The 15,416-nt window shown below is 36.0% G+C and overlaps 1 protein-coding gene across 1 annotated transcript in view; it reads right to left on the bottom strand.

Annotated features, from left to right (window-relative positions):
• tst (superkiller complex helicase subunit twister) overlaps positions 1–15,416 on the bottom strand; it is a 362,155-nt gene that overhangs the window by 25,979 nt on the left and 320,760 nt on the right. The window contains exon 23 of the mRNA XM_090399997.1: positions 7,374–7,592. Coding sequence (XP_090256123.1) covers positions 7,374–7,592 — 219 coding nt within the window. The remainder of the gene's footprint in view (positions 1–7,373; positions 7,593–15,416) is intronic.

Genomic DNA, 15,416 nt, shown 5'->3' with positions numbered 1-15,416 from the left:
AGGATTTGAAATTGGAAATGATCACTATTTAGTCTTGAGCAGGATAAAATTGAATTTCATATTGAAAAGAATAACATGTAAGTTTTAAAGCGAATAAAAGTTGAGCAGCTCTCAGATGTGAGCTGTAGACTAAAATACACAAAGATTATTGAAGAAAAAATGAAAGAGTTTGAGAACAGGAATCAAACCTTGGAGATTCAGTGGCAAACTCTGAAGAAAACATTGACTGATTCTGCCCAAGAGGCATGTGGTGAGGTTGTCTGTAAGGATAAAAAGATCAGAACTCATTGGTGGACACAGGAAGTTAAAGAGGCAGTGAAGGAAAAGAAGAAAGCATACCAAAAGTTCCTGTCAAATAGGTCAGCTTGTGCTCTTAGAGGATATAGAGACAAATGCAAGAATGCTAAACACTGTGTAAAACTAGCTAAACAAAAGTAATGGGAGGACTTTGGCAAGAATATAGAAAATAACTATCAAGAAGGTGGCAAAATATTCTGGAGGTTGTTGAAGAAGCTTAAGAATGGAGGGAAGAGTGCTGTAAAAGGAATTAGAGATGATAAAGGTGACATGAAAATAAGAGAAAAAGATATCCTTGAAGTATGGAGTAATTACTTTGAAAAACTGCTAAATGAAACAAGCAGTGATGACAGCACAGTGGTAAAAAACACTGACCAGGCATGCAGTCTGGAATACATATCCATATTTGAAGTAGAAAAAGCCATCAAAGGCTTGAGGCAGCAGGAGTAGATGATATTCGACCAGAAATGCTGAAGTATGGTGGTATAAGATTCTTACAGTGGCTGCACTGCATAGTTCAGAAAGCTTGGACAGAGGGACGAATTCCCGATGATTGGAGTAGAGCTCTCATAGTACCCATATATAAAAAGGGAAATAAAACTGCATGTGAGAATTACAGAGGTAATTCCCTACTGAGTGTTCCTGGCAAGATCTATGCAAGTATACTTGAGAACCAGTTGAGAAGAATTGTGGAAGAAAAGCTTGTTGAAGAACAAGCTGGATTCAGGCCAAATAGAGGCTGTCAGGATCAGATCTTCACTTTACGACAAATAGTCGAGAAAGCATGGGAATATAACAAAGATCTGTATTTAAGTTTTGTCGATCTGGAAAAGGCATATGACAAGGTGCCAAGAGAGAAGCTATTCAATACACTGCAGTTATATGGTGTCAATGGGGCATTATATCAAGCAATACTTAGTCTTTACTTGAGTTGTAAGTCAGCAGTTAGAATTGAAGGAAGTATAGGAAGATGGTTTAATGTTAAATCTGGTGTGAGACAAGGATGTACATTATCCCCTCTGTTATTCATTATCTATATGGATCACATTATGAAGGAAAGTGGTATTAAACATGATATCAAAATTGGAGATGTTAATGTGAGCTCTTTGCTTTATGCGGATGATGTTATACTTCTAAATAAATCCGCTACAAGTCTGCAAGATTCTCTGACTAAATTCAATTGCTGTTGTAATAGATATGGTATGAAGGTCAGCAATAAAAAGAAGACAAAGACAATGAAAATACGCAGAATCATTGAAAATGTCAACTGTGTTGTGAATGGAGAACCTGTGGAACAAGTAAAACATTTCAGCTATTTAGGCACGATTTTTACTGAAAATGGTAAATCAAATATAGAAATAGACAACAGAATCAGCAAAGCTGGTATGGTGGGAAGTCAATTGAATAAATTCATATGGAATAAGAAAGAAATTAGTCAGAACACTAAATTAGCTGTATACAAGACAGTGTTCAAACCAGTTTTAACTTATGGATCTGAGAGCTGGGTCAGAAGTAAAACACTTGACCAAAGACTAGAGACCACAGATATGAGAGTCCTGAGAAAGATTATAGGCGTGAACAGATGGCATCAATGGGCAGTATCATATTAAAAACAAGGATATTAGGAAAGAACTTGACATTGTCAGCATCCAGGAATGCGTTAGCAGAGCTAATCTCAGGTGGTATGGTCACTTAAACAGAATGGGCGAGGACAGATTAGCAAAACAAGTGTTCTCTACCAGGTTGGCAGCAAAATGACCCAGAGGAAGACCAAGATATAGGTGGATTGATACGGTACAAAGTGCTTTAGATGATAGAAATATAAGATCTGATAATGTTGGGGTCTTGACAAGTAACAGACTGATTTGGAGGAAAATTGTAGATAGGAAATTAATAATGATGTAATTTTTTTCATGTAGTACTATCATATCCTGTACACCCCTTGAGAGTACATGGCAGGAATTTGATGATGATGATCTTCAAGGGCCACCTTTTCTAATTGGGTTGTGGGGGGGCAGCAGCTACAAGAGGAACTTCCAATGGTCATGATCCTCTGCCACCAAGCTCGGGTGTTCTGGTGGGACTCCCAAACGTGTCCACCCAAGGTTTTGGATATAATCTATCCAGCGAGTCCTTGACCTTCCACGTGGCCTCCCACCTTGGCTTGGCAAAGAGGGCCTGCTGGGGAGCCTGACATTCTGATGGCATTCTGACCATGTGCCTGTATCAACGTAACTGTGATCTCGCAACACAGAGAAGCAGTGGATGAGTATTGAGGGTTTCTGAATTGCAGAGTCTTGTCAGCCCTGCAACCCCCCTCGAAGGAACCTCATTTCAGCCACTTGAATTCGTGTTCACATTCTTTCAGTTATTACCCAACTCTCATGACAATACGTGAGGATAGGGACATAGACTGTATTAAAGACAGCCAGCTTTGCCTTCTGGCTTAACTCCAGCTTCAATACTACCTAACGGCCAAGCTCCCGCAATATTGCACTTGCTGAGCCAATCCGAGTATCTAGATATATGATAATCTGATTCCCACTTTCCATCACTCGTGAATATGGACCCAAGGTATTTAAACTTCTCCACCTGCCTAAGTGGGACTCCACTCACATGTAGAGTGCACTGGGATGGTTGTCTTGAGACCATTTCAGTTTTGCCCACACTGATCTTCATTCTGGCTTCTGCACAAACAGCTACAAACCTATCCAGGGTCAGCTTGAGTTCATTTGTGGAAGAGCCAAGCAGAACAAGGTCATCTGCAAATGCAGACGTCCAATGCTACATCTTCCAATTCTGATACACTCACTGCCTTGGCACAGCCGAGGCAGTGAGTGTGTCAGAATTTATGTGCCAATCTATAAATATTATGAAAAGGAGGGATGACAGAACACACCTTTGGCAGAGGCCAATGGAGACTGTGAAAGTTTCAGACTTTGTGCTGTTTACCCTGACACAAAACTCCGGGCATTCATACAGGGACTTGATGGCAGCTAATAGCTGGCCATCCACTCCATATTCTTGTGCTACTTGCCAAAGCTTATTCTGAGAAACCCAGTCATATGCCTTCTCCAAGTCCACAAAACATGTGTAGACATTCTTGGCATATTCCCAAGATTTCTCAAAGACTTGCCTTAAAGTGAAGATTTGGTCAGTTGTCCTTCTACCAGGATGAAAGCCACATTGTTCTTCCTGGAACTTTGACTCGACTATGCTCCTGCACCTTCTTTCCAAGCACCTAGCATATACTTTCCCAGGCAGGCTGAGCAGAGAGATGCCACGATAGTTGCCGCAATCTCTCTGGTTCCCCCTTCTTGAAGACTGGTATTACTATGCCTGTCTGCCATTGCTTTGGTTCTCACCTAGATATCCAAGCAGCCTGACACACTCAGATCAGCCAAAGAACACTGTCTTGATTTAAGGCTTTTATTATTTCGTGCCAAATTTCATCATCACCAGCAGCCTTGCCTGATTCTAGCGATTTTATTGCTAAATGGACCTCTTCTGCTGTGAGACTAGTCATCGTCCTGATTTGTACCTCTTGGATGTCCACAACTGATGGGCCACCTGGGTTAAGAAGGCTCTCAAAGTATTCCCTGGAGGATATCCTTCTCGGTTGTTGAGAGTGCACCATCCTTAACAGCCTTAATTGCCCTTGCTATTAAGCAGTAAATGATATCATATTGTAATATATCCATGGTTGCAGCATACTGCAATCATTACAGTCTGAGGTATTGGTGATAGAGTGTGTAAATTGGAATTGAAGTATAATTCTTTATGATAGCAGAATTGAAGATAGGCACTAACATAAGAAGTATCAATGAAAAGCAGTTAAACTAGTAGAAGAATTGGAGAAGTACCACAAACAGATGAAATTCTTATAAATAACAAACACAATATGTAAAATATTCAATTGATAATGATCATTATTAATTATACTTATAACTTATAAATTATAGTTATATAGTTATAATTATATAGTTATAGGATTCAACATTAAACATGATAATTTTCTTGAATGGTAGACAATTTTAAGTAGAGTGATGTGAGCAAATATCAAAATGGGGAAATGGACAATGAAATGTGTTCATGCCTATGTTCCCACAGAAAGTTCTATAAAGCATATTTGAAGGACATTTCTCAGTCATTAGAAAAGGTAGATGACAAAAGAAAAAAAATGAAATGTTGGTCTTGGTCTATATCATTTATGTACAAATTAAACAGTAGTAGTCCAAGCATAGAGCCTTGTGCCACAATATTAGTCATCTGCCTTCTCCTGAATTCTACTTCTCATGTACTACTTTCTAGTATCTGTCCAACAGCCACACTCATATCCATATCACTAGTTCATATCAATCTCAATTTGTTCTAATTTGCATAACAGAGTTTTAAGTGATATTTTGTCAAATGCCTTTGCAAAACCCAGCAGTATCACTGTGTAGCCATTCCCTTTATCCAACTGAGCCATCACTATTATAAAAAGTTAAAAAATTAGTAAGGCATAACCCTTCACAAAGTCGTGTTTCATATGCCTATCCACCAATTCCTGAATTTTCTCTTTCACCAACTTTTCCCACTACTTCTGAGATAATAATTGGCCTTCACTCTTAGAGCCTTCTTTATGTCAAGGAATTATTTTGATTTCAATCCCTTAGGATTGAAATCAAAGTTTTTTCAATTTAGTGAATCAAAGTGAATCATTTAATGAAAAATGAAATCAAAGTTTTTTCAAATTAGGATTGAAGTGTCAAAGCTAATACTTAAAATAAACAGCATAATCTAAGGCATTGCCAGTTTCCTTGCACATTCTTGTAAAACATGAGCTGATATTCCATGTAATTCAACAGCCATATTTACATTGGGATTCTGCAACATCCTAAGTACCTCCAATTCATCAACCTCTATTATTATATCAGTCCCTGTCACAGTAGTAACCTCACCTGAATGATGTACCCTCACAAAGTGGCCACTTGGTTACTCAACTATTTTGTCTGTTTCTGTCACCTCACTATCTTCAGCATTTTTGGATGTTATCATTCCATAGTCATACTTCCTTTTGCTTGCCATATAATGAAATAATTCTTTGGGATTTCCTTCAACCCCCTCCCCACCAAAAAAAGCTAAGACAAATCGTGGAAGAGAAATTTGGAGAAGAACAAGCTGGATTCAGGCCAAGATTTTCAATTTATGAGAAATAGCTCAGATATAATAGGAATAATATCAAGGACAATGAAACATTATATCCATCAATACATGATTTGTATTTGTCAGGAGTCGGAATTTAAGGAGATTCAGGAAGATGGCTTGATGTAAAATCAAGTGTAAGACAAGGGTGCACTCTCTCTCTCTCTCCACTTATATTCATCATCTATATGGATCACATGATGAAAGAAAATGGTATTAACACGTTCGCTGCCAACTACGAGTATACTCATAGTGGGTAAACCTGCTTCACAAGCCAGCTACGAGTATACTCGTATGACGCTTACCGCCGGGAACGAGATTATTGTAGTGACCTTGAAGAAGTGAAAATGCTTGGCTTGTGGGGCTAGCATCAAAACTGTGTATTCTCATAGACCGTATATGCTCTGTACAAGCCAACTACGAGTATACTCGTAGGACGCTTACCTCCGGTAACGAGATTATCGTACTGACCTTGAAGAAGTGAAATTGCTCGGCGTAGGGGAACAGACCATGCCGAAGTAGCGTGGCATCGAACGTGTTAAATATGTCAATATGAAAGATATTCAACTCAGCTCTATTTTATGCAGATGATGTTATACTTTTAAATAAATGAAGTACAAGTCTACAGGATTGATTATCCACACTAATAACTGCTGTAACAAATTTGGCATGAAATTCATTAATCAAAAGACAAATTATGAAAATAAGCAGAAACATGGAAAAAAAAAAAAAAACAGGTGCATCCTAAATGGAAAACCTCTAGAAAATAAAATACTTCAGGTATATTGGCACAATGTTTTGTGAAGATTGTAAATTAAATATGGAAACAGAGACAAACAACAGAATAACTAAAGCTAGTATGTTAAGGAATCAGCTGAATAAATTCATATGAACAGGAGAGAAATAATCAAAACTCTATACCAGCAATGTTCAGAGACTAGAGACCAGAGTTCTGAGAAAAATTTAGGGAATAAACAAGTGGCAGAATCATATTAAAAATTAAAATATTAGGAAGAATACAACATTGTTAGCACTCAAGAAGCGTGTTTCAAAGCTAATCACAGGTGGTAAGTTCAGTTAATCAGTGGGAGAAGAAAGTTGGACTAATCAGTTTTTCTATGACAAAATGGCAGGAAAACAATCCACAGAATAAGAAGATATAGGTGACTTGAGTGGTTAGAAGTGCCGTAGAAGATTGAAATATAAGATCTGAGACAATGCTAGAGTCCTGAAAGGTAACAGACTAATTTGCAGGGAAACTGTCCATTTATGAGAAATGAGTAATAAAGTAAGCTTTCTGTGTGGTTCTATCTTAGTATCCTGTGCATCCCTTGAAGGTACATATCAGGAATATGACTGCATAACCATACATGTGTGGATGTGTATATGCAGACATACAATGCAGCTCATTAGGTTATTCCATATCTTTCTAGGTCATTCATCTACTTTTTTTATGCTCTGGATGATTCTTGAAATGTAAAAATATGTACCAACATTATATTATATTATATTCTTTCACATCACTGCACTGAATGGTTGAAAACTTCTACATAAGCATTAAATTTAACTAGTCAGATGGTTTACGTGTACTGTGTGTGTGTGTGTGTGTGTGTGTGTGCATGCGCGTCCTTTTTTCCTGTTTTCTACTCTTCCTTTTTACAATTCTCTTTATATTGTTATTCCATAGTTGCTTAATTTTCAAGTTCAAAACAAATTAAGTTTTACCTTGAATTGTAATTATTAAAAAAGTATATGATAATTAAGATTTTCTGAAAGAATTTAGAAAATCTTAATTAGCCTATAATTTTAGACTAATTACAATATCTATTACTGTCCATTATTTCAAAAAAAAAAAAAAAAAAAAAAGAACAGCTATATACTAAACCTACCTGATCTAAAGTTTTTGTAAGCTTTGGAAGATCTTCCATTCTCTGCTGAAACACCATGCATGACAAAAGAGCTGCTACTTCTTCAGGGGAATATTTGTTAAATGTATTGGCTATAAGCAGTTCTGTAGCAAGCAGTTCATGGCTGTTAATTATTCTAGCTACAGTTCCTTTCAGTTCAACCATCCCTCTATCATTTAGATATTTCAGTTTCTTTAAGACCTTTAAGAAAATTGAAATAAATGTAGTATTATTTCTGGGAAACTCCCATGTTACTCCTCTTAAAAACTATTATTTTTACGGCTATTTTGCCTACTTTTATTTAGAAGTGCCCCTGTTTTAATGTCATTGGCTTTTTACTCAAGAATTCTTAGGGCATTGCAGATGTATTTTAGAGACAAATATATGTAGCATAATAGAAGAAAATTCGCACATACCTTTTCTTGGATGTTGTTGCCTGTCTTCTTTCTGCGGGTGTGCATACTTCTGCTGTTATGGTGTTGAAAGGGGAGTGGGGGGGGGCTTAGGCAATGTAGGAGAAATAATTTGAAAAAACCCGGTTTTTTTGTATAATATATACATATATTATTTCTAAGGGCGGGCAGAGTGCTTTTTTTGTAGGGTGAGAAAAATATGAAAAACGGGGCTGAAAATAGCAACTGTTTTTAGAGGAAGAGTTTGTGGGAAAAGGGTTGACGGGGTGCGAGCCTTTTTGAACGTGTGGGTCGTAGTCTGAACTCATGGAGGAAGAGGATGCTACGTCGTGTTGTCTTGGTGTTTCTGCATCAGAGTTGTGACCTAATTTTTATTGTGAAGCTTCCAACACTCTGAGATTATGTAGGATGGGTGGATGTTGATTGAGTTCTCGGCACATTTTATGGCTATCATTTCCAATATTCTAAGCAACGTTTCGTTGCCTTGTCTGTCTATTATGATGGCCTTGTCGATTTGCAGGGTATGTTTTTGTTCAAGGGCGTGAACTGTTATTTCTGTTTTCCCTGTACTTTGTATTCTATTTTTCTTTTTCATGTTGCATTTTTTAGTGTTTAAATGTTCTGGAATGGGGATGTTACAGTCATGAAAGTGTTCTTGTAGTCTTGCCCATAAAGACCTGATGGTAAAACTTGTGTAAGTGATTCACAGTCTTTTTGGCAGCGAAATTTGTAGACTAGGTTGTGGTGATCTAATGTTTCTTTGAGTGTGTGTGTGTGTGAGATTTAGTGAGTTTTAGAAGATTTGCCAATTTTTTGTTTGAGGTGAATACCAGTTTGATAACTTTTGGTGTTGGGAAGTTTGTTTTGGTTGTTTTGACAGGTTTTTGCTATCCTGTTTGCCTAATTTATTAGTTGTGTGGGATAGTTGTGATTTTTAAAAATCTGTGTTAGTTTTTTTATTTCTATGTTGAGATAATTATGATTAGTTGAAAACTTGTAAGCATTTATGAATTGTGATAGGATGACCGATTTTTTTAACAGAATATGGATGGTATGAGTAGAAATGGAGGTAGTTTCCGATATGCGAAGGTTTGTGGTATATTTCGTGGCTATTTTGTTGTTTTTTCTGATTAATGTCAAGTTTAAGAAACTGATGGATTTGTTCTGTTTGGTTTCAATGGTGAATTTTAGTCTGTTGCTGTAACTGTTTAGGGATGCTTGTAAGGTGGTGACGTGTGTAGGCTCTCTAATGCACAGAATATCGGTTTTGGCCCATAGGGAGTCTGAAAATTTGAATATACATGTTGCTGTTGAACTTGAAGAAGTTTGCCGAGATGATTAGTTTGATTAAGTTTATAATATCATTAGGTGTTTATTTTGTATGAGAGCGTAGGGTGTGGTCTTCTGTGAGTAGTGTGTGTGTACGATGTTCAATGTTCTAGGAATGTCCACGTTAGTGTATAATGAAGCTGCATCCAATGAAGTAAGGATGTCTTCCTGAAACGACCTTTTCAAAAAAATAAAAAGCATAACCCTATCCCAGGAAGACATCCTCACTTTAATGGATGCAGTTTCATTACATACTAACTTGGATGTTCCCAGAACATTAGACATCATATACACACACACACAACTCACAGAAGACCACGCAATTTTCGGACTCCCTATGGGTCAAAACATCAGCGAACAACTAGCGGAATTATTCCTAGCACACATAGAATCACTCCTAATCCACCCTTTCCTCCAGCCCCCCAATGTCAAGATATGTACCAAAATTATAATCTTTCACATCCCTGCACTGAATGGCTAAAAACTTCTACAAAAGCATTAAAACAGATCTATAAAAAAAAACAATTTACACAGCATCGGATGAATCAGTGAAACCATAAGCAGATTTCTCTGAATGCAAACTTATTGTATTACTTAGTGTTTGCCAGTATTTCTCTTAAAACTGGCAAACACTAAGTAATACAATAAGTTTGCATTCAGTGGAACCTGCTTATGGTTTCACTGATTCATCCGATCCGATGCTGTGTAATTTTTTTTTTTTTAAAAACAATTTATATAAGTAGTAATATAACTAATTTTACTGTAATCTTGTCCGATTTCATGAGCATTAATCACCATAAGACAGAATGGCTGATTAAATGCCTAGCTTTCATTAACGCTTTTGATGCCTGAATTAAGCATGGCTATCTTAATGTTTGTTTAGTGTTAGCTGTGTGATGTGGATGAATAGACATTCACTGTCTTTTAATATTGCAGATAGGTAAGTAATGCAAGCTATATAGCATTTTTTATTTGCCTGTAAAATTTTAAAAACTGGAATGTCAAATTTCTCCATTTTGCATTATTTCTTGGAATATACAAAAGGAAACTCTCTCCTTCTATTTATAATATTATTTTCTGCCCATCATGAACTCTTTTAAATTAAAAGGGAGAAAAATGTGTTCCTGGAAAATTTAGAAAAAGATTCCTCTGTGTTAAATTTTGCTTAAAACACCACAAAAAATGAATGAACATTCTGATACACTGATCATTAAGCAGTAGTGTACATATATATGATAATAAAATAGAATAAATATAAAAATAATCCATACATATTTCCCATTATTATTTTTTCCGTTCTTGGAATTTGTCATGCTATTGATATTGGTGGGACTTGCAAACAGTGCTGCAAACTGAGTTTTCAGAAATAAAATAAGTCTCAGGACACTAACACAAATAATATTATTTATTAATTGAAAACCCATTAATCATGTTTTTATTTTTATAATATCATCATCCTGAAATATTGAATACTAAATATATTGGGTACTTTGAATCATTCTCCAAAGACCAATCACGTTAGTTGGCAGTACTTGGCTTAACAATAGAAATCTGGATTTTAGCAGTTTGATACAATTTCAGTCATTTCAAGGTGTGAAAAAAATAATAATCATAATGGTGTAAAAATATCTGAATAATACAGGAAAAACATCATTCCGAGAAGGGGGTAGGAACAAGTTGTTATAGATTTACATATCTAGTAAATATATCAACAATTAACTATCAGTAGGATTGATTCATTCATCGATATGGTTAAATGCATGTATGGTAATCTCTTTCCATATAAGCATTCTGTTTCCAAAATTTTCATAACAAGTGCAAATATGATGGAAGATGCTTGAATTTAAAATTTCATAAGTTAATAGAAGTGTCACACTGTTATCGCTTAAAACAGCCAAGTTTTCTTCATAAAAAGATTTTCAAGATGTCACACAATTCCAGCTGGACTAATGCTACATAATTTTTATATGGTTGAAAATACAATAATTGAGATAGCTGTACATGAAAACTCTTCATGTTTACCAAAAAATCAGAGGATTCTACTTTTTTTTTCTTTTTTTTTAATATGAGTCAGATCTAGCACACTTCCGAAAGACTAGTATAAGGACTATGGCAAGGTTAAGGTTGAAAGTTATAGGCCAGTTCTGTTAATTTTCAGTCCTTCCATCCAAAGACATATCTACGATAATTCACAATACACTTGATTTCTGTAACTTATAAATCTTGTTGGGAAAAGAATGGACAAAAGTGGTTGGCAGGAATAACAGTATGACTGAGAAGAATCACATAGGATATGAAAGTAAATGAGAATAAGGCCCCCCCCCCACGATAACTATAGAAGCAAGGAGTTGCCCGGTGTTGTGGTGTTGTACCACTTTACCCCAGTCCTGAAGATACTTTCAGGCACAAACTTTGTTTGCACACACTTGGATAAAGGATTAAACTAAAATTATTATAGTCTAACCAAGTGAAAAATAAACTTTTAATGTCTTACTGATTGTACACCAACACATCATCCTGTACCTCCTTAAATTCTAACTGTTGATTTAAAACTTAAATATGGACCACGTATAGCTAAATACAACATCCCATTTATACTACACAACTGCAGCATTTTAAAAGCTTTCCTTTTTTGGCACCTTCTCATATGCCTTTTCCAAATCCAGAAAAGTTTGTCTAAAATCCAAAAAAATTTGTCTAAACTTGGCCATTTTGCAGCATTTTAAAAGCTTTCCTTTTTTGGCACCTTCTCATATGCCTTTTCCAAATCCAGAAAAGTTTGTCTAAAATCCAAAAAAATTTGTCTAAACTTGGCCAACCAGGTCGGCCTGGTTGGCCGAGTGGTTAGCGTATCTACTCTAAAGCAAAAACTCTATGGGTTTGAATCCTGCTGTCGGCATGGATGTTTGTGATTGTCTGTAAAAATAATAGTGGTGATGGTGGACAGTAGATGGCGTTGGTGTGGATGAGGCGGTTTGTGGATGAGGTTGAGTGGTGGAGATGGCACCTACTCTACAACTCTCCATCTCCACCACTCAACCTCATCTACAAACCTCCTCATCCACACCAACGACAGTAGATGGCGTTGGTGTGGATGAGGTGGTTTGTGGTTGAATGGTGGAGATGGAGAGTTGCAGAGTAGGTGCCCTCCCTCGATGAGTCTTAGGACTCCCTGGAGATGTCAAATAATAATAATAAAAAATAAAAAAAAATGAAAACTTCCAAACAACTTCTGTTTCTCTTCCACAGTTATTTCTTAGCCTCAAGCATACATGCATAAATCTTATCCAGAACATTCAGTAGGGAAGTTGCTCGTAATTCTCAAATAATCATTTTTTCCCTTTTTATAGATGGGCTCTACAAGAGCTCTAGTTCAATCATCCGTTCAACCTTCGGACCAGGTATGTATCATTCAGTGTAACCATTTTAAAAATATTATGCCTCTATATTTGAACAATTCTGGTCAAATATGGCTTTTTCTACCTTAATTACTGATATGTACTTTTGAGTGGATTATTTCTGAATGGTCTCTACTATTATTATGTCATTTCTTGTTCCATTTAAACAATTTTTCAAATAATCATGGTTTGTACCATGATTATGTGATGACTTATAGGTTTACATAAAAACCATTTGTGGGCAGAAGCCACAAAAAGTAGTCATATTCAGTTTTCTTGTCCTCTATCATTTTGGATTCTTTTTTACAGTACACTTTCCTGCATTTCTAATAGTCACCAGAAAAATATTTTGCCACCTTACTATTATTTACTTCTGTATTTTTATCAGTCTTCTCATCACTTTTGTTAGTTACTTTCATACACTGTTTAGCTTCCTATCCCCCCCCCATCTTATCTCAGAACACATGCTGACTTACTTGCTAATAACTTCTGATTTTGATATGCTTTCTTCTTTTTCAGGACTACCTCTTTAATTTCCTGCATCCACCATGCAGTTTTGATTTTTCTATACTGGCAAACAATTTCACTCATGGCTCTCTGGCTGAATTAATCAATGTTTTCTGTAAATGTTTCCACCAAGTCTACAAGGTTTTGTTCTTGTTTTCAAACTCTTTCATTTTTTCTTGAATAATGTTTGTATATTTAAGTCTACACTTCATCTCTGAAAGCTGTTCAACTTTGTTTTTAAACTTTTGTACATATTTTTATTTTCAACACGTAATTTATTTTTATCCTACTCAAAAGTAAATAGTGAGCACTTTATCATTCTTAAATTCCCTGCATTTTCTTGTGTCATGAGGCAGTATGAAATATCACTCTAAACAACAATGTATGAAAGCTAAACAGTGTATGAAAGTAACTAAACAAAAGTGATGAGAATACTGGTAAAAATACAGAAGTAAATACCAGTAAGGTGGTAAAATATTGTTCCGGTGGCTATTCGAAATGCAGGAAAGTGGACTGTAAAAAGAATCCAAATTATTTATTATTTCTTGTATATCTTCCCTCTATGTGAATTTGTGCATAACTTTGTTCATTTCTCTCCCAAACTATATGTCTGGTATTCATTTCCTGCTCTGCTATTTAGATCTCCAACAGATATAACATTATTATTATTATCATTATTATTATTCGTGACACCTCCAAGGAGTCCGAAGACTCATCGCCAGAGGACACTCATTGTACAACTCTATGTCTCCACCTCTACTACCAATCATCTACATCAGCGCCATCCACTGCCCACCACAGCTAGTATTTTTTGTCTGTAAATTGCGCTGTGTTCTGAAGGACCGATTTGTCTGTATGCGAGATGAAAAACCCAAGTTTCTAGGAGAAAAAAGCCTGCTACCTCCGTATGAGATTGGCTAACTCACCTTTGATTGAAAAAGTCCATATAAAGATTCCTCCCGTCATGACGAGAATTGAACTTAGGCCTTTTCCAATCGAATGGCGCAACATACCATCGTTCTTCCAATTGTTATTATACTGTTATCATTATTATTATATTGAAGGAGAATCCCCTTTTAGTCATTTATATCATCTCTCTCTTTGAATTTCAATTGTATCTATTCTTCGCAATCATTTACTAACATGTATGTTTCTATCATATCTCTGCTCCTATTCCTCAAAACTTTGAATACCATGTTCTCTCTGTCTATCCTCATATGCAAAATTCCATAGGTCAGTTATCACCTTGGTTACATTTTACAATGGATTCCTGCTCGTGTAGGCATTGATTACAATGAAGCAGCTGATAAATTAGCAAAAGAGGGCAGAGAACTCAACCAAGAAACTCACATGATAACTCTTGCTGATGCTGACACATTAGCAAAAGCTAAACTAATTCCACTGAAATCAGTGATACAACATCAAATTCCCGAAATCAATGCTGACAGAAAGACTTCCACCACGATAGCAAGACTATGAATAGGACATTATAGAGGAATGAAGATCAATACAGATGAACATATAGAAACTGCAACAACTTCCCCAATACTGAACTGACACTCACTCACATCTTTACCTGTCCAACAATTACAGCAGCCTTGCAAGAAATAGATCCTAATCCTGAACAACAGCTCTATACAAACAAAATCATCGACATAGCCAAAGCAGTTCAAGGAGAACATGGAAACATTTAAGACTCTTCAAAGGACAAGACAACAACAACAACAACCTGCCAATGGATCTTGTTAAATGTCTCTCCATATCTTCGGAACCCAGATAACCATATCTGCACATGTAACTAAATTAAAATGGATAAGTGAATACAAAATAACACAGAAATATTCATTGGTGACAGGTGAATGGCGATAGAATTTTATGTGATACACATACATGTATCACATAAATATGTCATATAAACATATCACATAAATACACGTAGCATTCATGAAAGACAATAAATGGACTTCAAGAATAACAGACTAGTATCCCAGACACATAAAAAGAAAATCTAGGAGCCCACAAAGTCAATAGGAGGGAGATGGAGGAGATAAGCTCAGGACAGAGAACGTTGACATCTTTGAAACCTGGAGTTATGGAGAAACCAAGAATGAAAACAAGTGTCCATAATAGAATCATGGTCCATGTAAGGGAGATTTTTTAATATAACAATAAGAAAGAGAATATGGATTTATTCCTTGGAAAAAAGGAAAACCTTTCTGTGTATGTATGTAATGTGAATCTACCAATAGACCAGAAACCTATATCAAAATATTTGTAATTATTGTATTTTGCACTGCTAGCTATCAGTATGCATGAAAGAGAGATGAGATTCAGATTATTTTAATGACTGCATCTGATCTCTTTTTGCTGATGCTTCA

This window comes from Typopeltis vanoorti, chromosome 1 (genome assembly GCF_054136105.1).
Source record: "Typopeltis vanoorti isolate ZY-2024b chromosome 1, IOZ_Tvanoo_1.0, whole genome shotgun sequence".
Lineage (NCBI taxonomy): Eukaryota > Metazoa > Arthropoda > Arachnida > Uropygi > Thelyphonidae > Typopeltis > Typopeltis vanoorti.
The sequence above is the reverse complement of the archived record's forward strand: the minus strand, read 5'-3'. Positions and strand labels throughout refer to the sequence as shown.